The sequence below is a fragment of the Pseudophryne corroboree genome, chromosome 9 (genome assembly GCF_028390025.1).
Source record: "Pseudophryne corroboree isolate aPseCor3 chromosome 9, aPseCor3.hap2, whole genome shotgun sequence".
In the NCBI taxonomy this organism is placed as follows: domain Eukaryota; kingdom Metazoa; phylum Chordata; class Amphibia; order Anura; family Myobatrachidae; genus Pseudophryne; species Pseudophryne corroboree.
Genome location: NC_086452.1, coordinates 51730972 through 51755837, shown reverse-complemented (window position 1 = coordinate 51755837; position 24866 = coordinate 51730972). Strand labels below are relative to the sequence as shown.

The window sequence follows — 24866 nt, the reverse complement described above, 5'->3', positions numbered from 1 at the left end:
TTCAGCCCCCGGACGTTCCAGGATAGAAATTTAAGTTGATTAGAGACCATAAGTCAAGACACAACAAAATATTTGGTCGGTCCCGCGTAGCCCCACCAGGCCGCTAACCGCAAAACTAGATGCTGTTGTAAGAATCAATAAACCCATGGCGTCTGCAACACATACAAAAAAAGAAAAAAAGAAAACAAACAACAAAATACAATCCCTCCCATCCTGTCCCCCCTCCCTGTATACCAGCCCGAACTGAGGCATACCTTTTCCTAAAAACCGTTCCCCTTTAGCAAAGAAAACTCAAACTATACCAACATAAAAGGGCAAAGAATAGAGTGACCCAAATAACATAAAACGTTGGTCTCCCTCCTGCATCTTAGAAAGGTGAGGAAATCCCACCCCAAGCCCTAAACATAAACATCAGTAGCGTCAAAAAATAATAATGATAACATTAGCAGTGGTATTGCAGTATTAAACGAGTAACTCCCTGCGACATGGATATCCGCTAGTAATATCAGCCTAGACATAACAACATATCAGACATTAAGGATCAGGATCAAGCGCCCGTCTGGCCGGGGCCCATCGATCCAGCCACTGGGCAGCGTCCCGGGGAGTAGCAAAGAATTTTGATTCTCCGTCCGCTACCACCCTCAGCCTAGAAGGAAAAAGCATTGCATACTGTAGATTAAGTTCCCTGAGGCGTCTTTTAATCGGAACAAATTGTGCTCGGTCCTTTTGCACCTCCAGCGCGAAGTCAGGAAACACAGAAACCTTGGAACCGTTCCACAACAGGGGCCCCTTGGTGCGGGCCAGAGATAGAACAGCGTCCCGATCTCTATAGTGGAGAAATTTTGCTATGAGTGTGCGCGGCGGCGCACCCGGCGGCAGCGGCCTGAAGGGGATTCTGTGGGCCCGTTCAACCGTGAAGAAAGGTGTGAAAGAGTCAGCCCCCAAAAAAATTTTCAGCCAAGATTCCACAAACTGTTCCGGGGTAGTGCCCTCCTCCTTCTCCGGGAGCCCCACAAAGCGGATATTGTTCCTTCGCAGTCTGCCTTCCATATCCAGCATCTTGCCTTTTATATCAGACAGCTGGCCATCAATGGCATTGACACGGGTGCTGAGTGGAGAAATCTTATCCTCCAACGTGGATGTTCGTGTCTCGACTTCCCCGACCCGTTCTCTAACCTTTTGGATATCGTGATGGATTATGGTCAGGTCAGCCTGTACCTGGCCTATCTTGTCAGAAAGGCGTGATTCGCTAGCCGCCAGGGCTTCCAACACTTTTTGTAGCACATCATCGGAGGCGTCACCCGAAGAGGATGATTGACTGGGGGACCCCGGTGGAGGGGTATTCCCATCCCCATTTGGCGCCGCCGCGCGCCCCCCAGGGGTATGCGAGTATTGAGCAAGTCTGGTTGCAGCAGATTTATGATGATTCCTCACCATGTTGGTAGAAATCTTATAGCAGTGCAGGAGTTGTGGCTCAACTAATATCAATCAGCAACACAGAGGGCGTATAGCCCAGAGCAGTGGTGGTGTGTGTGCACCCTTAAAGCAGTAGAGCACAGGCACAGCACCCCATGTAACTACGTATAGCTGTCCAGTGCACAGGAGCTTGGCAGGATCAATGTGTTAAGAAGGAACCCGACTCCCAGTCAGTGTGGACCTCCCCAGTATCCCCAGGCCACTCACTCCCCGTCAGCACAGATAAGTAGAAGGGGGGGGGGGGCACGAGTACCTCAGTTCACAGCAGCACAGGGGGATGTTATAAGGGTAGTGCACTAGCTCCAGCAACACAATATTTCTCCAGGAGAGGGGGGGGGGGGTGCGCGGGTGTCACAGCGCACAACAACCGCCAGCAGACCCGAAAGGATGATCCGCAGGCTCCGGCAGTGTCAGGCAGCCGTCCCCCGTGTGAGCGGCTCCCGCTCAGCGTGCACACAGTGAAGCCGCGCCAGAGAGCCGGGACTGGAAGTTAGGCGCCATCTTAGGTGAGGAGACAAGTCAGGGGAGAGAAGCTTCGGCGCTCGGATTCCTTGCAGCCCGCGCTCGTTCAGCAGTCCTCCACGGCTCAAAAGCTGCCCGGATCTCTCATCCACCAGCTGGGGTAATTTGGGCTCGGGGGGTCCCCGCAGGATATGTGTGTCGGATGTTGGGGAGTGGAGAGCACTCACGCCGAGCTGCTACTCCATGTCCCGCTAGGCCACGCCCCTCGATGGCATAATTATTAATGTTATTTTTAAAAGTGCGCATTATTCTTTGTGCTGTTATTTGATGGCATCATTATTAATGCTATTTTTCAATATGAGCGTTATTATTGGTGTTATTTGATGCCAGTAGATCACCAGTAAGTAGGTGAACAAAAAGTAGATCCCAAGTCCCAAAAGTCCGGCCACCCCTGACTTAAAGTATTTCTGAGGGTATTCTCCAAAAGCTGGGACTCCTCTCTTTTGGTGGACACTGGCAGCTTGTCTCTACTATGCCTAGAACCAGAGATATCAGCCTTGAACAGCTGGTCCCTGCTCCAGCTCCACACGTTTGGTATGCAGTTTTATATTTTTGTTGGTGGATTGCGCTGGCTCCTGAACTCTGATCCCTAAGTCCCCAGTACCTCCTGAAAGGTGCCCCCAGTACCTCCTGAAAGGTGGGACTCTATAGTTTTTATCTCATTTAAAGCTAAGAAATCTATTTTCAGGAACTTCAGATATCTGTAGTCAAGCAAGCCGCCCTCCCACCGGAAAATTAAGCCCACTCCACTATCCATCCATACCCTACGTATTAAGCATCCCCTACCACCCTGGAAGTCATGTACCAGGGCCCATTCATTCAGCCAAATGCAGTAAAGGAGTAATTAGCAGAAATTACTGCTCCAGGTCCTACATGCTGGGCAGTAGGTAGAACACCCCCTACCACCCGCGGCACATCAAAGCTGCCGCTGATAGCACCCCCGACCCCTACCGCTGGAGAATAGGTAGGGGGCCCTGTGCATCGCTGTGCCCAAGGGCCTACATTGCTCATAAAACGGCCCTGGCTCCTTGGGATTCAGTTGGATATGTGGATTTCCAAAGTCACTGCAGGGAAATCCACGTTTCTCCCATCTGGGGCCCCGCCTGCTAAGCGTTCCTACCCGGGGCCGTCTGTTCAGTCCTTTCGGTGTAACAGATTTCAATCTAGGGCCAGAGGTGCCTTGAATGCGGCCAGAGGCACCAGAGCTAAGACAAGAAGACCTGCAAACACCGGTTCCCAGAGCAGCAGTTCTGCTTCCACTAAGTCCTCAGCATGACGGTGCCCACCCACCCTGAGGGGATCTTGAGGTGGGAGCTTGACTGCGTCACTTCAGCAGCACCTGGGAGGTTTCCTGCCAGGATACCTGGGTTAGGGACCTAATTTCTCAGGGCTACAAGCTGGAGTTCGACGGTGCTCCTCCCCAATGGTTTTTCAAATCAAGCTTACCAGCTTTGGCGGATACACAAGTTATGTTGCAACAGGCCATTCAAAGGTTGGTCCAGTCCCACGTCTTTGTTCCAGTACCAATCCCACAATGAGGAAAGGGTTATTACTCCAACCTGTTTGTTTTGTGGTACTGAAACCGGACAGTTTGGTAAGGCCCATTTTGAATCTTAAGTCCTGGAACCCTTACCTAAAGGTTTTCAAGTTCAAAATGGAATCCTTGAGAACAGCGATTGCGGGCCTGGAAGAACAGGAATTCATGGTTTCCTTGGATATCAAGGAAGCCTACCTTCATATTCCAATTTGGCCATGTCATCAGGTTTATCTGAGTTTTGCCCTACTGGACAATCACTACCAGTTCCAGGCACTGCCCTTCGGCCTGTCCACAGCTCCAAGGTTATTCACAAAGGTGATGGCGGAGATGATGTTCCAGCTCTGGGTCCCGGGGGTCAATGTTGTCCCTTACCTGGACGATCTGCTGATAAAAGCAAGACCCAGGGAGCTTCTATTGTTCCATATTGACCGCACTATCCAACTTCTGTTACACCATGGGTGGATTCTCAATTTACAGAAGTCCCACCTGGAGCCAACTCAGCGGCTCCTGTTCCTGGGGATGTTACTGGATACTGTGTTCCAGAAGGTGTTCCTCCTGGAGGACAAAGTGAGAACACTTCAGGAGATGGTCCGCATGGTGCTCCGACCTGCTCGAGTATCCATCCATCTTTGCATAAGATTGTTGGGGAAGATGGTTGCCTCATACGAGGCGATCCAACATGGGAGGTTCCATGCCAGAACATTTCAATTGGATCTCCTGAGCAAGTGGTCCGGATCACATCTACAGATGCATCGGATGATACGGCTGTCACCTCAGGCCAGGATTTCCCTCCTGTGGTGGCTGCAGTCATCCAATTTACTGGGAGGCCGGAGTTTCAGGATTCAGGATTGGACCCTTCTCATGATGGATGCAAGTCTGAGAGGATGGGGAGCTGTCACCCAAAGGGCTCAGTTCCAGGGCAGGTGGTCAGTCTACAATGCTCTGCTTCAGGCCTTTCCTCTGCTCAAGGACCACGCGATCCAAGTACAGTTGGACAACGCCACAGCAGTGGCGTATATCAACCGGCAAGGAGGGACAAAAAGCACAAGCTGCATGCGAGAGGTGTCAAAGATTCTCCTCTGGGCGGAAAGAAATGCAAGAGCAATATCAGCAATCTTCATTCCGGGAGTAGTGGACAACTGGGAAGCGGACTTCCTGAGTCATCACGATCTCCATCCGGGGAAGTGTGGACTGCACCATCAGGTGTTTCAGCAGATCATTAACCGGTGGGGCTGCCCACAAATAGACATGATGGCTTCTCGACTCAACAAGAAGCTTCAATGGTATTGCTCACAAACCATGGACCCTCAGGCGAGGGCAGTAGGTGCACTGACGTTGCCTTGGCCTTACCGGCTGGTCTACCTGTTTTATCCGATTCCGTTGCTCCCAAGGGTGCTCAAGCAAATCAGAAAACAGGGAGTCCAGGCAATTCTGATTGTCCGTTGAAGACCCTTGGCCTCTACCACTAAGAAGAGATCTTCTTCAACAAGGGCCATTCGTCTACCAGGACTTACGGCGACTTTGTTTGACGGCATGGAGGTTAAGCGGAACATCCTACCTCACAAGGGCCTTTCCATGAAGATTATTGCTACCATGGTTCAGGTGCGAAAACTTGTGACGTCAAAACACTATCATATATGGAGAATTTCCACTTGGGACGTTACTTATGTTTCCTGCAGGCTGGTGTGGATAAGGGGCTTACGTCTGGGTTCCGTTAAGGTCCAGATTTCAGCTCTCTCAATTTTCTTTCAGGAGAAATTGGCAGTGTTGCCAGAAGTTCAGACCTTCTTGCAAGGGGTGCTCCACATACAACCTCCTTTTGTGCCGCCTACGGCACCCTGGGATTTAAATGTGGTGTTGGATTTTCTACAGTTCTCCTGGTTTGAGCCTCTGATGATGGCAGAAGACAAGTATCTCACGTGGAAGACGGTGATGTTACTGGCCCTGGCTTTTGCTAGACGTGTCTCAGAATTGCGGGCCTTATCGTGTAAAAGTCCCTACTTGGGGGTTTATTTACTAATATTCGTGTTGTTGTCATTTTTAAGGGTGTTTGAACTCGAATGGTATCGGGTGCATTTTACTGCAACTTTTTGAATCCTGATACGATCATTCACTAAGCTGCCGAGTTTTGCACATTCGTTTTTTCCGATGTCGATATGATTCGTAATGTCAGGCAGTGTTTTATGGGAGTGATGAGTAAAACACTGCCTGACAAAACACAAGGAATCCTGGCCGGATCTGTGAGATCCGTGCAGGGCTTCATTGTGTACCTTAAAAATGTGTTTTAATTGTTTTTAAATTTGAAAAAAATTGCGTGGGGTCCCCCCTCCTAAGCATAACCAGCCTCAGGCTCTTTGAGCCGGCCTGGTTGACAAAATATGGGGGGGAAAATTACAGCGGTTCCCCCATATTTCATCAACCAGCACCGGGCTCTGTGCCTGGTCCTGGTGCAAAAAATACGGGGGACAAAAAGAGTAGGGGTCCCCCGTATTTTTTGTACCAGCACCGGGCTCCACTAGCTGGACAGATAATGCCATAGCCGAGGGTCACTTTTATACAGCGCCCTGCGGCCGTGGCATTAAATACCCAACTAGTCACCCCTGGCCGGGGTACCCTGGAGGAGTGGGGACCCCTTCAATCAAGGGGTACCCCCCCAGCCACCCAAGGGCCAGGGGTGAAGCCCGAGGTTGTCCCCCCCATCCAAGGGCTGCGGATGGGGGGCTGATAGCCTTGTTGAGAATGTAAGAATATTGGTTTTTGCAGAAGAACTACAAGTCCCAGCAAGCCTCCCCTGCAAGCCGGTACTTGGAGAACCACAAGTACCAGCATGCGGGGGGGGGGGGACAGGCCCACTGGTACCTGTAGTTCTACTGCAAAAAAATACCCCCCAAAAAACAGGACACAGTCACCGTGAAAGTACAACTTTATTACATTCATTCCGACACACACATACTTGCCACAGGTGGAGCTAATTATTTCACTTGCGATTTTGTGAGGAGACCTGCAAAACATGCACTGTGTGGGGTCCTGAGGGCCGTGTTTGATAACCTGTGCAGTAGACGTATACAGTAGCTCACAGGTTCTCAAACTCGGTCCTCAGGACCCAACACAGTGCATGTTTTGCAGGTCTTACAGAATCACAAGTGAAATAATTAGCTCCACCTGTGGACCTTTTAAAATGTGTCAGTGAGTAATTAATACACCTGTGTACTTGCTGGGTTACCTGCAAAACATGCACTGTGTGGGGTCCTGAGGACCGAGTTTGAGAACCCCTGCTGTAGATAAATGCAACAAAATAGCACACTGCAAACTACTTTGTGCAGGTAGTGAAAGTCACTTCCATCTGCAATAGATACTTATGCAGGCAAAGAGTAATGAATAGTCCATTCACCAATTTGAATTCATTGAACTGAATGATATATTATAAAAGTTAAACGTCTGGTCAGGCAGAAAGATCAGTCTCACCGCTCCTTCCAGCCCTTAATTGTAGAGAAATCCTCCTGGCTGCTGGTGCTTTAACCTTTGTAAGCAGTCATCTCTGGAGGATCGTATCCGTGCAAAGGATGTACTACGGCTGGAGCTGCGGCTGGCGGTGAAGACCTCCGGTAGCAGTTTCTCCGCCTCCCTCCGGGTTCAGCGGCTTCATCAGTCTGATGAAGCCGCTGAACCCGGAGGGAAGCGGAGAAACGTGTTAAAGACTCACTATAACGTCACCCATACCACTGTTACCGGAGGTCTTCACCCATGCCAAATTTTTCTTCTCTAGACCTCACCGGTTTTGAGATATAGTAAGTAAAAATTTTGAAAAATTGCTCGGAAATGCCACTCCTGATTCTGTTTTTTTCTGAGGTGTATTTTGAAAAAAAATCACATCTCACTGCCTAATCCACGTATCACTTTGAAGTTTTGACTCTTTATCAATCAAAATATGGAGATTCCAGTAAAAAAAATCAATCTTGCCTGACTGCGAGAGCTCATTATACATTCCTTTATTTCATACTTAATCATTTTGTTGGTGCAAAAAAAAAAGTGAGTTATGTCCCTTTTTTGTTTTAATTGAACATTAAAATATACTTTGAAAGGCTATGAAAGTAAAATAATGGGATTTTGGTGCTTTTTGCCCATATTGCGATCACATTTACCCATAGCTCTGGGCACTTGGGGGTCTATTTACCAAGCCTTGGATGGAGATAAAGTGGACAGAGATTGGGGGAGATGTACTAAGCAATGATGAAAGTGGAGAAGTGAGCCAGTGGAGAAGTTGCCTATGGCAACCAATTAGCATTGTCATAACATTTATCATTTGCATATTATAAAAGTGTACAGAGCAGCTGATTGGTTCCCATGGGCAACTTCTCCTCTGTCTCACTTCTCCACTTTTATCACTGCTTAGTACATCTCCCCCAAAATATCAGCCAACCAGCTCCTAACGGGAATTATTCAAACCCAGCCTGTAACATGGCAGTTGGAGCTGATTGGCTGGTACTTTATCTCCATCCATAGTTTAGTAAATAGACCCCTTAATCCTGAATCTACTGTATGGGTTAATGTAATTTAGCTGTGGGTTTACCATCGGAGGAAATGGGCTTAAAAGGTAATAGCTCCGGGCTATCCTTCTTCGGTAAACCCAGAAGATAATTGAATATGCTCCCTAGAATGGCACAAGGCAGATAAATGACATACAGCTAGGTATAGAGAGTGATAGCAACAGTTGTAATATCTGCAAACAGTCAGAAGAGAACTGGTTTTTATCATCGGAAATTCAATTTTGTGCTTTAGTGCGGTATCAAAGAAGCTTCTCCCCGGCTATAAAGATACCGATATGATTGTACAGTTTGAAAGATATAGAAACCAGCAATATATCATACACTATAACTAACTTAAGGTGCATACACACTGGTCATTTTTGCCCAGCGTATATGCACAGCGATGATGGCTGACATCACTTGGCTGAACATCGCTCAGTGCATACCACTGAGCACTTTTCCCCCTTCCCAGCGATGTCAGCAGGGGTGAGCGGCTTTCCATAGCAGGACGCTATGGAAAGCCGCTCACCCCGCCGTTCATCTACTGGTAATACCAGCAGATGGACGGCGGCCGCTGGCGATGAACCGGGGGCACGCATCAGCGCTCAACGTCGGGGCATACACACTGGGCAGTCTTGAGCTGAAAGCAGCTCAACACACCAAAAGTGATCTGCTTTCAGCTCAACATCGCCCAGTGTGTATGGATGGGCCTTTATTTTTCTGATCAATGTGTAAAACATGACAGGTTTTTTTTTTTATAGTTATTTTATTTATTTATTTTTTAAGAAACAATTAGACTAAAATATTATTTTACAACCAATATTAGTATAATCAAATGATGCATTAAATAAAATAATAAAGAAAATGTGTTATATAAATATTATAAATGTAAATATAAATACATTGTTTTAATAAATTAATATAGTGCTTCAGATAGTGTAACATGGCAGTAACAGGCATCAGGATTCCGGAAAGGAGGAGATTGTGGTTCTTTATAAGAACATGTGATTTTATCAGAGATCTCGTATGTGGAACGTACGGGGCTGAGTTCATTCTGAAAAATATAATGTAATAATGTATTTATTAGTATAATCATCTGCAAAACGACCTAGATCCATCAGAGACAATACAGCTCACTGAAACCAAAGGATACATTCTATTTATAAATCAAGCTATATTCATCTAGATTGTAGTCAGTACTGGGATGTCACTGCAAGCCACGTGACCTTTTACATTATGGGCCGTTTTCACGAAGCTGGCAGCAAATACATATTGGTCCATGAACTTATGGATGAATTCTATGGGTTTTCACCCGAAAATAGATATTTTTCTGGGGCGCCAAAAATGGAGGCTATTTGAATAGCACAAGAAAAAACCCCAGAAGTTAAAATAATGAATGAATTACTGAATAACCCCCTAAATGCAGATATTCACCAACACAGATGTGTCCTCATACACGTGTCCTGCTTGCGCCATAAGGCGTAAAACCCGTGGCGCAATTTCCGTAAAGTGCACTTTTTCCTCAGTTTTGTATCTCAGGGCCTGATTCAATTGTGGCGGCTAATGCAATCACAACTGTGAATGTTTCGCGCAGCTCCCATGCGAAAATAAGCTAATGTTACAGCCACCTGGAAATGTATTGAGTCACACACCAGCGGCCTCACATATCCTGGCAACTGCATACAAACATGCATCGGTGCTCGCAGATCTTCCACTAATCCACCATCTGAGTCACAAAGAATGGCCGCGGGAGTTCAGATGCTGGTGCTAAGGTTTCTGTGTACGGGATCGCAGATGTAGGCAGATACATGCCCCAAAAAATAATCACAACGCACCCCTGTTTTTTACGACACTCTCCAGTACCTTCCACCAAATCTGTCAAACCTTTTACTAGTCGCATTTGATTGCAATTTAATGCGCAGTCCATGATCATCGCTCAACTGCGTAAATATCGAAATAGCAAGCACATCTGACTCAGGCCCTTAGTTTGCATATAAGCGTGATTTGAACGCAGACTTTTCTGGACCCAGCTGACTGGTTTCGAGTGGCAGTTGGAGTAAGCTTGCGCAGACTGGCTTAGTGCTGCGGCCTGGTCACGATGGTGATCTAAAATCCTGCGTTGTCGGACACAGTACTCAGATGCTGTCAGGAGACGACTCCTACTGCATTTGCATTTAATTGTACGATATTGCACAGCCACATCCCTACGCTTCCCTGCGGCTGTGCAAAAAAGCTCAGATTAGAATCAGGCCAATATTGTACTAGTTATTTAGGATTAGTATTTTTGTAGCAAACAAATTGGAATAAAGACGCAGATAATGCATAACGATGCATGGCGCAGGTCACGCTAACCGGAGCTGGATCCAGCGGCCAGTGTGATTAGGATACACAGACTGATCACTGTGTAAAAAATATAAAATTATACTTAACATGGACCGGTGATCGGTGCTCCAGTGAGGGCTGCTGGTCATCGGATCCCTGTGTTCCTGCTGCGACCACCGATGCAGTAGAGTGATGGACATAACATCTCACCAGAACCTGAGCAACCCCTCTACTCCATTTCCCACCCCCCACCCGCCTCTCCTTCCCTCCTACTGGAGAGGAAGCCATGGTCCTCATCCAGTCCTCACCCCCCTCCACCTCCCCACTTGACCCTATTCCCTCCTGCCTTCTCCACTTCTTCTCTTCTGCCTGTTCCCATCTTGCCCATCTACTCAATCTTCACTCTCATCAGGCACTGTCCCTTCTGCCTTCAAGCATGCACTACCCTTGATCCAACCAATCTCTCCAACTACCGACCCATCTCTCTTCTCCCTTTTGCCTCCAAACTGCTTGAGCGTATTGTCTACAACCGCCTCACTGTCTTTCTTTCTTCCCACTCACTGCTTGATCATTTCCAGTCTGGTTTCCATCCTCAGCACTCCACTGAAACTGCCCTCATGAAAACTGCAATGACCTCCTTGCTGCTAAATCCAGGGGCCACTACTCTGTACTTATTCTCCTTGACCTCTCTGCTGCTTTTGACACTGTAGACCACCCTCTCCTACTGCAAATCCTTTACTCCCTTGGTTTGCATGATACTGCTCTCTCCTGGCTGTCCTCCTACCTTTCTGACCATTCCTTCTCTGTCACCTCTCATGACTCCACCTCACCCCCACTTCCTCTACCAGTAGGTGTTCTGTTCTTGGGCCTCTCCTTTTCTCTCTCTACACATCCTCATTAGGTGAGCTCATTAGCTCTTTTGACTTAAAATATCATCTCTACGCTGATGATACTCAAATCTACCTTTCCTCGCCTGACCTCTCCGCTGCTCTCCTCATTTGTATCTCCAACTGTCTCTCTGCTATCTCCTCCTGGATGTCCCAGTGCTTTCTTAAACTTAACATGTCTAAGACTGGGCTGAACATCTTCCCTCCCTCCCGCATAACCTCACTTACCACAATTTCATTATCCATTGATGGCACAACTATCTCCTCTAGCCCCCAAGTGCGATGTCTTGGAGTAATCCTTGACTCCTTTCTCTCCTTCAAACTACACATTCAGTACCTCTCACAAACCTGCCATTTCCATCTTAAAAACATCTCCAGGATCAGACCCTTTCTCACCCAGGATGCTACTAAGACCCTCATCCACTCACTGGTCATCTCAGGATTGGACTACTGCAATCTCCTACTATCGGGCCTCCCTCGAAAAAGCCTCTCTCCACTCCAATTTATCCTCAATGCTGCTGCCCGTCTCATCTTCCTCACCAAACGTTATAAATCCACATCCCCTCTCCTGCAGGACCTTCACTGGCTACCCTTCCCATTCAGAATCCAATTCAAGCTTCTCACACTCACCTACAAAGCCCTCACCCACTCTTCTCCCTCTTACATCTCTGACCTTATCTCTCTTTACATTCCCACCCGTCCTCTTCGCTCTCCTAATGCACGCCAACTCTCCTGCCAACTGATTACCTCCTCCCACTCCTACCTACAATATTTTGCACATGCTGCTCCCTATCTCTGGAAAGCTCTACCTCTCCCCATCCGACTCTCCACCTCTCTACAAAACTTGGGTTCTCAATACCCACTTCTTCACCAAACCCAGCCAACTCTCCTCCTAACCCTCTTGTCTGTGCTCACTGTCTACCCCTTCTGTGTCACCCCAGTCTGTTAGCCCCACACCTTTTAGATTGTAAGCTCGCAAGAGCAGGGACTTCTTTCCTCATGCGCCTTTCCTTATCTTACTTACACTATCTTATACGCCATACTCCCTTTGATGGCTCCTAACCACGGGTTTTCTATACCTGTTCTATATTGTCTTCAACTGTAAGTTCTGTTTTCTTGTTTGCTCATTTGATTATGTACTGTGTAATGGGCGCTGCGGATCCCTTGTAGCGCCATATAAATAAAGGATAATAATAATGCGAAACGAAAGCAAACTTTACATCACTGGGGGTCACAGCAGGAACACAGGATCCGATTATCAGCAGCCCTCCTGGATCACCGTGCCCGGGTCCCTGGGTTCTGGTGTGAATAATTGGCAGTAGGGGGGTCGTGGCATGGGGTGGGGTCATGCGTGGACATACACTCATGGTATTTTTGCAGTCAATGGATTTGCAGGGACAAAGGTTTCTTGCAAGCTCTGTCCCTGCTTGCGATAATTGATACATCCCTGTATTCAATTATTGCAGTGCAGATTGGGGCGAATTTATCGCATCACATCCGCATCTAAGATGCAGATTGTGATAAATATGCCCCTTTTTGTTTTGTTACGGCTAAAGCTGGGTATAAACCTATACAATCCAGGGCCAATGACGGCTTCCAAGTGGTCGTCACTGTTGAACCTCAGATTGTTTGTTGCTGATCTTTTTTCTACTCACCAGCTTGCCCGATCCTCGTTGATTATGTCAAACGTTTAATCCTCCATTTATATTCACAACGGCGCTAAACATCCTGCTCTGCACAACCTAAGGGCAAAATAAAGTATCATGAGCCATTTGTTGGAACAGCGGTTCTAATTATGCCAACAGCAGTTACTTGTAACGGAGCTCCCACCAGTTATCTGCCCCCTGGAACACACTTTAGTTTAAAGGCAAAGGAAGACTGTCCAGGATTAGTCAATAGAGCTGAGCAGAATAATGGGATGGATGGTCCCAGTTTGCTACTTGGAGGAGCTGGGCACATGAGGAACATGGGATTTTTAAAAAAGTGGAGAACCCATTTAAGATAAGCATGAAAAATGAAAGTATGTGGGGAACAGCAGAGAAGGGGCGGGGAAAAAGCCAAACAGGAGGGTGGGGACTAAGGTGACCCGGCTAACTGAAATGTGCACTCCTGTAGAAATCCCATATTATATTGAGTGCCAGAAATTTAGGTCAACATCAAAGGCATTTTAAATGGCACTTTGTTGGTATTGCTAGAACCAGAGCATGTATGAGGCAGCACATCATCCCACAGTTCTTCAACCCCGAGGAAGTCATTAGGTACGCATTGTTGTGTGTCAGGACGAAACGCGTTGTGTAACTGCTGTTTGGACTGGTGACTCTAGATGCTCTACACCTGATGTTTTACCAGATACGTCTTCTATATTTTATTGTAATCTACACCTGGAATTTGCTCAGCATACATTAAATACCAAGTTTTTTTTTTATAAGATGCACTATTTGTCTTTCTCTTACTTATGAGCACTGAAGATCCACTTTGAAGAGCTGTGGGGTGATATGCTCTGGTTCAGATGTGCTGTAAAGATTTATTTTTGTTACAGGGCTGATTTTGCTACATATATATATATATATATATATATATATATGTTTACGGGTGTGGATCATTGGGTCGACAGTCATTAAGTCGACCACTGTTGGTCGACAGTGAATAGATCAACACCTGCAATAGGTCGACATGGTCATTAAGTCGACAAGAAAAAGGTTGACAGGGAAAACAATCGACATATTTTTATTTTTATTTTTTTGGATGTTTTCTTCGTAAAGCAGCCGGGAACCCCAATTAGTCCACCCTGTCCCCTCGCATGGCGAGCGAGCTTCGGGCAAGCTGCTTCGCTATGCTACCGATGCGCTTGGCACAGGCTACTATTCCCAATCGTAGTCCACGTGGATCGTAAAGTATGAAAAAGTAAAAAAAAAATGGAAAAAAACGTGAAAAACTTATGTCGACCTTTTCATATGTCGACCTTTGCCATGTCGACCTAGTGAACATGTTGACCAATAGCGGTCGACCTAATGAGTGTCGAACTAAAGACCGGGTACCATATATACATACATATATGTTCACATTGGTGTATTATTTCAAAAATATTGCACAAACTAGTGCCCCCCTGTGGAGGAATGGCTCACTACATTCAAGTTTTATTCATTACCACCACAGTTTTGTATTTATATGTATAAATATATGTACAAATAATAAATTCTTCTTGATGTTAAGATAAGAACTAAAATGAGAATAAACTTACTCCACTTCTATGAAATACTTCACCATGAATGTGTGAACAGTGTTTTCAGAATGTAGTTACTTTTATAGCATCACTTTGCATTCTGTGCTCCTTAAAAATGTTTACAGTTACTTACCGCACACATAAGAATAGGTATCGCAACCACTGCTACTACTAACAGGCCAATCAGGGCTCTGGCATAGACGGGGATTGACTCCTCTGCAGCCACAACTCCTGTTCAATCAAAGACAATAAACAAATAAACACAATTATACAGTAGATTTGTAACATACATTATGAGTCTGTGTTGTTTTCTCCACAATGGGGGTCATTCCGAGTTGATCGCTCTCTAGCTAGTTTTAGCAGCCGTGCAAATGCTATGCCGCCGCCCACTGGGGAGTGTATTTTAGCTTAGCAGAAGTGTGAACGCTTGTGCAGCCGAGCTCTGCAAAAACAGTTTGTGCAGTTTCAGAGTAGCTCTGAACCTACTCAGCGCTTGCGATCACTTCAGCCTATTCATGTCCGGATTTGACGTCATACATCCGCCCAGCGAACGCCCAGCCACGCCTGCGTTTTTTCAGACACGCCTGCGTTTTTGCAAACATTCCCTGAAAACGGTCAGTTGACACCCAGAAACGCCCCCTTCCTGTCAATCTTCTCACGGCCGTCAGTGCGACTGAAAACTTTGCTAGAACCTGTGGAAAACAACAAATGCCTTTGTGCCCGTACGTTGCGCGTGCGCATTGCGGTGCATACGCATGCGCAGCAATGCCGATTTTTATCCTGATCGCTGCGCTGTGAACAACTGCAGCAAGCCCTCTCATATAGAAGTTTACAGCAATCTTTCTCCATATCGCAGACCTAATCATTTTAATTAATTAGTCTCTTACCTGCAGCTGGTTCTGCTGAAAAACTCGGCACCTGGGTTGTAGTGGAAGGTGCATTGTTTCCTTTGGTTGTGCTCCTATTCATTTTAGTCGTAGCTGTTATGGTACGAGGATACGCTGATGTGAAATTAGGGAGTGCTTTACTTACAGAAGTATTGCTGCCAGGTGTAGTAGTGATTGTGGTGAATGGTGTCATTATTTTATTATTATTAGTAACACTGAAAGTCTCAGGTGCCCCAGAGCTAGTGGTGGACCGGGCAGGTTCCTCTGGTGTAGTAGTTCCCGTAAAAGGAGTAGTTGTCCCAGGTATAGTAGTACCAGTGAAAAGGACTGTTGTGCCAGGTGTAGTTGTACCAGTCAAAGGAACAATTGTGCCAGATTTAGTGGTGCCAGAGACAGGAACAGTTGTGCCAGATTTAGTGGTACCAGTGTAAGGAACAGTTGTGCCAGGTATAGCAGTACCAGTAAGAAGGACTTTTGTTGCAGGTGAAGTGGTACCAAGTAAAGGAACAGTTGTGCCAGACTTAGTGGTATCAGTGAAATGGACAGCAGTTCCAGTAGCTGTGCTTTCAGCATTTGTCAGTGTACCTGCAGTTGTAGCAGTTATTGCCATTGTTCCTGTAGCTGTGGTTTCAGCAGTTGTTGGTGTAGCTGTAGCTGTAGCTGTGGTTTCAGAAGTTGTCGGTGTAGCTGTAGCTGTGGATGCAGCAGTTGTCGGTGTAGCTGTAGCTGTGGTTTCAGCAGTTGTCGCTGTAGCTGTGGTTTCAGCAGTTGTTGGTGTAGCTGTAGCTGTGGTTTCAGCAGTTGTCGGTGTAGCTGTAGCTGTGGTTTCAGCAGTTGTCGGTGTAGCTGTAGCTGTGGTTTCAGCAGTTGTCGCTGTAGCTGTGGTTTCAGCAGTTGTTGGTGTAGCTGTAGCTGTGGTTTCAGCAGTTGTCGGTGTAGCTGTAGCTGTGGTTTCAGCAGTTGTCGGTGTAGCTGTAGCTGTGGTTGCAGAAGTTGTCGATGTAGCTGTGGGTGCAGCAGTTGGTGTAGCTGTAGCTGTGGATGCAGCAGTTGTCGGTGTAGCTGTAGCTGTGGTTTCAGCAGTTGTCGGTGTAGCTGTAGCTGTAGATGCAGCAGTTGTCGCTGTAGCTGTGGTTTCAGCAGTTGTTGGTGTAGCTGTAGCTGTGGTTTCAGCAGTTGTCGGTGTAGCTGTAGCTGTGGTTTCAGCAGTTGTCGGTGTAGCTGTAGCTGTGGATGCAGCAGTTGTCGCTGTAGCTGTGGTTTCAGCAGTTGTTGGTGTAGCTGTAGCTGTGGTTTCAGCAGTTGTCGGTGTAGCTGTAGCTGTGGTTTCAGCAGTTGTCGGTGTAGCTGTAGCTGTGGTTTCAGCAGTTGTCGCTGTAGCTGTGGTTTCAGCAGTTGTTGGTGTAGCTGTAGCTGTGGTTTCAGCAGTTGTCGGTGTAGCTGTAGCTGTGGTTTCAGCAGTTGTCGGTGTAGCTGTAGCTGTGGTTGCAGAAGTTGTCGATGTAGCTGTGGGTGCAGCAGTTGGTGTAGCTGTAGCTGTGGATGCAGCAGTTGTTGGTGTAGTTGTACCTGTGGATGTAGGTGTGGATGCAGCAGTTGTCGATGTAGCTGTAGCTGATTTGAGTGCAGCAGTGGTCAGTGTAGTTGTAGTTGTGGTTTCAGCAGTTGTCTGTGTAGCTGTGGATGCAGTAGTTGTTGATGTAGCTGTAGCTGATGTGGGTGTAGCTGTAGCTGTGGTTTCAGCAGTTGTCGTTGTAGGTGTGGTTTCAGCAGTTGTCAATGTAGCTGTAGCTTCAGCAGTTGTCAATGTAGCTGTAGCTGTGGTTTCAGCAGTTGTCGATGTAGCTGTAGTTGTGGTTTCAGCAGTTGTCGGTGTAGTTGTAGCTGTGGATGCAGCAGTTGTTGGTGTAGTTGTAGCTGTGGATGCAGCAGTTGTTGGTGTAGTTGTAGCTGTGGATGCAGCAGTTGTCAGTGTAGTTGTAGTTGTGGATGCAGCAGTTGTTGGTGTAGTTGTAGCTGTGGATACAGCAGTTGTTGGTGTAGTTGTAGCTGTGGATGCTGCAGTTGTCAGTGTAGTTGTAGTTGTAGATGCAGCAGTTGTTGGTGTAGTTGTAGCTGTGGATGCAGCAGTTGTTGGTGTAGTTGTAGCTGTGGATGCAGCAGTTGTCAGTGTAGTTGTAGTTGTGGATGCAGCAGTTGTTGGTGTAGTTGTAGCTGTGGATGCAGCAGTTGTTGGTGTAGTTGTAGCTGTTGATGTAGCTGTGGATGCAGCAGTTGTCGGTGTAGTTGTAGCTGTGGATGCAGCAGTTGTCAGTGTAGTTGTAGTTGTGGATGCAGCAGTTGTCGGTGTAGCTGTAGCTGTGGATGCAGCAGTTGTTGGTGTAGCTGATGTGAGTGCAGCAGTTGTCGGTGTAGCTGTAGCTGTGGATGCAGCAGTTGTCGGTGTAGTTACAGCTGTGCTTTCAGCAGTTGTATGTGTAGCTGTAGCTGTGGTTTCAGCAGTTGTCGATGTAGCTATAGCTGTGGTTTCAGCAGTTGTCGGTGTAACTGTAGCTGTGGCTGCAGCTGTTGTCAGTGTAGCTGTAGCTGTGGATGCAGCTGTTGTCAGTGTAGCTGTAGCTGTGGATGCAGCAGTTGTCGGTGTAGCTGTAGGTGTGGTTTCAGCAGTTGTCAATGTAGCTGTAGCTGTGGTTTCAGCAGTTGTCGATGTAGCTATAGCTGTGGTTTCAGCAGTTGTCGGTGTAACTGTAGCTGTGGCTGCAGCTGTTGTCAGTGTAGCTGTAGCTGTGGATGCAGCTGTTGTCAGTGTAGCTGTAGCTGTGGATGCAGCAGTTGTCGGTGTAGCTGTAGGTGTGGTTTCAGCAGTTGTCAATGTAGCTGTAGCTGTGGTTTCAGCAGTTGTCGGTGTAGCTGTAGCTGTGGTTTCAGCAGTTGTCGATGTAGCTGTAGTTGTGGTTTCAGCAGTTGTCGGTGTAGTTGTAGCTGTTGATGCAGCAGTTGTCGGTGTAGTTGTAGCTGTGGATGCAGCAGTTGTTGGTGTAGTTGTAGCTGTGGATGCAGCAGTTGTCAGTGTAGTTGTAGTTGTGGATGCAGCAGTTGTTGGTGTAGTTGTAGCTGTTGATGTAGCTGTGGATGCAGCAGTTGTCGGTGTAGTTGTAGCTGTGGATGCAGCAGTTGTCAGTGTAGTTATAGTTGTGGATGCAGCAGTTGTTGGTGTAGTTGTAGCTGTGGATGCAGCAGTTGTCAGTGTAGTTATAGTTGTGGATGCAGCAGTTGTTGGTGTAGTTGTAGCTGTGGATGCAGCAGTTGTCGGTGTAGTTGTAGTTGTGGATGCAGCAGTTGTCAGTGTAGTTATAGTTGTGGATGCAGCAGTTGTTGGTGTAGTTGTAGCTGTTGATGTAGCTGTGGATGCAGCAGTTGTCGGTGTAGTTGTAGCTGTGGATGCAGCAGTTGTCAGTGTAGTTATAGTTGTGGATGCAGCAGTTGTTGGTGTAGTTGTAGCTGTGGATACAGCAGTTGTTGGTGTAGTTGTAGCTGTGGATGCAGCAGTTGTCGGTGTAGTTGTAGCTGTGGATACAGCAGTTGTTGGTGTAGCTGTAGCTGTGGATGCAGCAGTTGTCGGTGTAGTTGTAGCTGTTGATGTAGCTGTGGATGCAGCAGTTGTCAGTGTAGTTGTAGCTGATGTGGGTGCAGCAGTTGTCAGTGTAGTTATAGCTGTAGATGCAGCTCTTGTCGCCAGAGTTTCTGTAGCTGTTGTTTCAGGAGTAAGGGTAACAGTTGGAGATACAGTGGTTGCACTGGTTGTTACTCCTGCCATGGTGGTTCTTAGTATTGTACTAGATGTAAGTGCTGAAGTAGGTGTACTCAGTCTGGTAGACCCAGATGTGCTTATCTCTGTAGCTGTAGTTTGCACAGATGCTGTTGGAGCTGTAAAAGTAAAGAGAAAATCTTCTTAAACATTTATAGCTGCAGTTCCTCTGGCAAACAGTAATTATTTTTCTAATTATCATTATATATTTAATCTTGTTACCCCATTACCACTGAGGGGTCTCATACTCCTATACTGCGTCTGTTTTACCACTTGTTTGTTTGGTTATAAAAACTGAAAGAAAACAGTTTGGTCCTCACTTTGGCATTAATCTAAATTTCCAAAATAGCACAATTACAGATTCTATGTGTCGGATCCACTTATCTGTGAGCTGCCATCAGTCCTTATAATGGGCAGGTGTGATAGGCTGACTCTACTCGCAGCTTCACAGAGCAGAATCAGCCTTACGTTAGGTAATGTGCAAAGCCGCCAAAAGCCATTACAGAAGCGTCCGCCCTTATTTTAATCATATGTGCTTGGTTTACCATCTGTAGTAACGAAATCGAACGGATGTGTCTTGCAAGTATTAATAGTAAACACCTAAGTCACATTACCCGGCGTGCATTCAATATCCCGGCTGTCGGGATCCCGTCGCTCAACATACCGGCGGTCGGGATCCCGACACCTATCCTCCCTCTTATGGTGTCCACAACACCCCTGGAGGGAGAATAAATAGTGTGGTTGCCGTAACGTGCCACCGTGCCTGCAGCGTGGTGAGCATAGTAAGCCCACAAGGGGTTCTTTTCCGCTCGCTACGCTGCCGGCATTCCAGCGCCTGGCATCCCGCGACAGTCTGTCTGTGACTGGACAATGTTTTAAAATGCTAAATTTGCATTTACCATGCAGCATACAATTAAATATAGCACAAATACAAATAAAACAACAACTTAAATTCCTTCTTTACTCCCACCCCTCTTTTTTACTTTGTTTTACTGTTGTTGTTGTTGTTATTCTTTTTATTTTTTGTGCTCGTTGTCTTCATCTTTTATATATACTGTACTCTTTTCAGTTTTTGTTTCTGGGGTTTTGGGTGATCTTGTCTCACCTTGAAACTTTATATATATTTCGGTGTATTCACACTCTCTGATGGTTTTATATATATATATATATATATATATATAATAAAGTGAGGACTGGCACTCCAAGGATCCAAAACCAACAGCGTAGGTGCCCAGGTGCCAGAAAAAAATACAATAGCAGAGTGAGAGAATCCGGCACTCCAAGGACTAAATCTAAGCAATAAGCTGATTCAAGCAGTGAGCTGACGGCGCAGCATCAGGAAGTCAACGTTTCATTTATTTAACATAAATTTCGTCAGGACATTCTTGTCCTGACGAAATTTATGTTAAATAAATGAAACGTTGACTTCCTGATGCTGCGCCGTCAGCTCACTGCTTGAATCAGCTTATTGCTTAGATTTAGTCCTTGGAGTGCCGGATTCTCTCACTCTGCTATATATATATATATATATACACACACACACACACACACACACACACACACACACACACACACACACACACACACTATGCCTGGCTTTGTGTCTGGAAATGAATGTTGCATTTGTTTCCTCTGTTATAATCTAATAAAAGTATTTTGCACGAAAACTTCAACTTAAATGTAACTTCCAGAGTGTGAATGCAGATAGCAGTTTCGTAATGAAAATAGTTCATATAACATAGCAGCCACACTAATAATTTATATATAGAGGTGGGCTGGGCTGGGTGGCAGGGTGCCAAATGCCCCCCTTCCCCCGTGCCAGGCCCATTTTTTGGCTCTATGGGCTGGCTGCCGACCTCTGGAATGAACAGTGTTGTAGCATTGACTGTGCGCTGCGAATTGCCATGGATGGGTAGAGTGCAGCCATATTGTTGCCTATTGCCATGGATGGATAGAGTGCAGCCATATTGCTGCCTATTGCCATGGATGGGTAGAACACAGCCATATTGCATTGTATTGTGTGGCACTACAGTGCTGCTCGCCGAGTGCCGACTTCAGGCACATCCTCGGCCCCGCCCCCATCTCTTTCTTTCTGCTGCTGGCAAGTGGCTCTGTCTCTGCTCTCCATTTGTCTGGACTGCTTGACACTTGCATGGAGGTCAGTGTGGTTGACTTTCATTTGAGTGCTTGCCCGGCCGTCTGCTCTGGTGGGAACTGTTGTGGCACTGCGGTAGGTGACTGGAGAGCTCTACATCTGTTCCCAGCCCGGCCACACGTGGTCCCGGGTGCAATGTATTAACACCCTCCCCTCCCTCGCTCACGCCTGACTATTTATGCCCCTACATGCTTGTCTGTCTGCTTCCCCATCCATCTGCTCCAGCCATGTGTGCCTCTGTTCCTGCCCATGTCTCTATCTGTGTGTGCCTCTGGCCCTGCCGGTGTGTGCCTCTGACCCAGCGTGGTTGTCACGAACAGTGGCCATATTGATGTGTTGGGCAATTGGAGAACAACCCCTTTGTGCCAGTGTGGGCATTGTTTTCCGACAGCAGAACTGCTTTTTATGTTTAATGAATTGGCCCATGTTCAGGACCTTGGTAAGTCTTTTGGAGATGGGCTTCTCATAGGCCAGTACTCAGGCCTTGCCTTACCCCCCAAGGATAGAATTCACCAGTCATCCCTGTTTAAATACTTTAAGTGGAAGTGGTCTAGACACAATCATCCAATCAGAAGTGGCTAATATTCATCATTATAATGATTGTGTATTTTGCACCAGGGGTCGAGTAATTGTAAAGCACCCTTGCCAGGCGTATATGTGTCTGGGTCGGACTCAGTTTCAGTTTCGGCAATATACCCTCACTGTGCTCAGGGTCTGATTAAGGTCCCTATGCTATTGTGACAATAATTGCAATGTTCCAATGTTTGGTACATTATACATGTGCCAGACCTGTACTGCACATGTGCCGCACTGGTCTCGCGTCATTGGACGCAGTAACCCTGCAGACGTCAGTAGATAGACCGCCTGCAGCTGTTTGGGGGAGGGCAAGGGAGCAGCAAAGTGCTCACATGTGTCCTCCATTTTGTCGGAGTGCACAACCCAGCAAGTGAGCCCATTTCTCAGTTCTGATGTACTATGGGATGTCTCTATATACCAGATGTATGTAATGTGTTTATGGGACGCTGATGTCTCACCTGTAGTTGTGGTATTGGAAGCAAAGATCACAAGGTCACCCATCCTCCCACCATTCTTCTTTATTTGATTAAGAAATTCTTTCTGCAACGTTTCACTTAATGGCGCCACTGAGCTATTTGGGAATGCGGCTTGATTTACTGTCTCCACGGAGCCATTCCTGGGGAGAAAAGCACAAATGCTTGTAATTATACAACTAGCTTCTTACCGTCCTTGTTATCAATATTATTTTTTACTAAAAACTGGTGTTTTTACTCCCTTTTCACATTATTTTAGTTTCGCCGAAATGTATTAAAGGGCTTTTGGAGCAGTTTCCATGAAAATCTACTCCAATCCCTTTAATTCGAATTTTGTAGTCAGCAGATTGCAGTTCCCATACTTGTAATGGTGAATGCAATCTGGCCACATTTAGATAAAAAAAAAAAAAAAAAATATCGTAAGGAGCACTGTGATAGTAATGCTATCCTGAGACGGCATTATCACAGCTTTCCTCTAGGTCCCTGGATCCTTCTCCGCTCTAACAGGCAGAGCAGAGACAGGAGTCAGCGCCTGTGATCAGCTATGTGTCTCTAATAAGAAAAAAAGTTTTAAAAAATTTCACTTATAGGCATTATCAGTGCGCTCCTCCGTGACTCCGGTCCTCTGATCACCAGCTTCCATCTCTTTGACCCCGGTAACCTGCTGTAAACCGGCATCTCAATTCATACCCTCCAACACTTTACACATAAAAACCGGTACAAATAAGGAAAGGGGCGTGGCCAAGCTATCTTTCCTATACTTTCAATGGAAATTTGAACAGTCAAAAATCGTTACAAAGTCCTTTTTGGCAGGTACAGACCATAAAAAAAAGGTACTGTACCTGCCAAAAAGGTACAGTTGGAGGGTATGTCAATTTACAGCAGAGACATTAGATGACGGGGGTCACAGAGCTGAAAACTGGTGATCAGATGACTGAAGTCACAGAGGAGCTCACTGTGGGTCGCCGATCACCAGTAAAGTGCAAGGGGGGGGGGGGAGGGGGGCGGATTGTGATAAATATGCCCTGTACTCCCTTGCAACAATGAACTGGAGGTGCCTCTAGGAGTTCAGTTTGCATGGAAACATCTGAAGACATGCGCAAAAGTGTTAATGCCATAACAGGATTCAAAATCCGACCGCATAAGAACCACCTGTTTCAATAAATTAAATATCTGCTTTTCTTTTAACATAGAGGCTCATTCAGGTGCTGTCACAAAACGGCTATTGTACGCACTTACTGCACATGCATCGTGAGTGGATTGTGACTCCGGTCGCAACTAGGAATTAGTCGCAAAGTGAGTGACAGGAAAACATCGTTTGGGGGTGGAAACGAAGAGTGATTGGGTAAATGCAGGCGTGTCATTGCGGCTCAGATGGCGTTTTCTGGGCGTGCATAAATTAGCAGTTGTGATCTTACTTACTACTGGAGAGTCCCCTGCGTCCCGGTAGAGCAGCTCAGCCTGCGCGTCTACTGAGGGACTCAGACTCTGCCACATGACCCGATTTGCGACAATAGTTCTGATGTATCAGCAAATACACACTGTCGGGTGGAAATGATGCAACAGCAATGGCTGTCCCTATGCTCAGGTTAGCTTCTGCCCATATTAGCATATAATCGGAATTGCGTAATGCAAAAGACAGCAACGGCAGCAGCAAGAACAGCTGCACCTGAATGTGCCCCATAGTGCTCAGTTTGTGACTTTCTAAAATGTGTGCAGTGTCACCCGCTCTGTTCAAGGACATCCGCATTCTCCCATCCTCTGGGCCAGTGCGCTAGTGCAGGTCCCATTCTGCACGTGTGTGACCCAGGGCAATGTGAACGCATCACATTGCTGCAAATGCCTCTGCTTGATTGACAGGCAGAGGAATTCGCGGGGCGGTGTTGTTGGGGCGTTTTTGTGTCGACCGCGTGTTGTCACATGAAAATGGCGGCGGCCCGACTGCTTTGTCAAGCCAGGCTGCGCAGGCAGTGTGCTACCCTAAATCAGTGATGCAATTACAATTGTATCGCAATCTCATCACTAGCCGCCATTAGCATGCTGAAACTGTGAGTGGCGAAAATGTGAGTGACCATCGATGGCCACCAACTATGCTATGGGTGACCATCGGTGGTTTTACCCATCGACGGTCATACCTGTTATTACAATAAATGACCCACGGGCCAATCACAGCTTGGGGGTGTGGCTTCATGGGTGTCAGGGGTGGAGCTATGCTCCGTGTCCCAGCACCCTGCAAAATAAAAATGAAAAAAATATTTGTTTATGCTACTATAAGCCATCGATGGGGGGGAAACCATCTCCCAATGATGGCAAAACCATTCGACATCGGCCTTACACTATCAATAATTAGGAATCATTGATGGTCGATGGCCATCCCTACCCTGTGCTGGGCGGGCCCCCAGCAGGTGATAGCAGCAGCAGATTCTGCTATTTGAAGCTGAATAGGGTCCTAGACTTGGTTGTATTTTATCTGC

At 46.7% G+C, this 24866-nt stretch overlaps 1 protein-coding gene across 1 annotated transcript in view; it reads right to left on the bottom strand.

Moving 5' to 3' along the window:
- Window positions 1-8876: 8876 nt before the first annotated feature.
- Window positions 8877-24866, bottom strand: part of LOC134958718 (mucin-2-like) — a 63481-nt gene continuing 47491 nt past the window's right edge. The window contains exons 5-9 of the mRNA XM_063941471.1: window positions 22378-22535; window positions 15381-19307; window positions 14627-14724; window positions 12926-13012; window positions 8877-9115 (exon numbers count right to left, since the gene is read on the bottom strand). Coding sequence (XP_063797541.1) covers window positions 12953-13012; window positions 14627-14724; window positions 15381-19307; window positions 22378-22535 — 4243 coding nt within the window. The 3' untranslated portion in view covers window positions 8877-9115; window positions 12926-12952. The remainder of the gene's footprint in view (window positions 9116-12925; window positions 13013-14626; window positions 14725-15380; window positions 19308-22377; window positions 22536-24866) is intronic.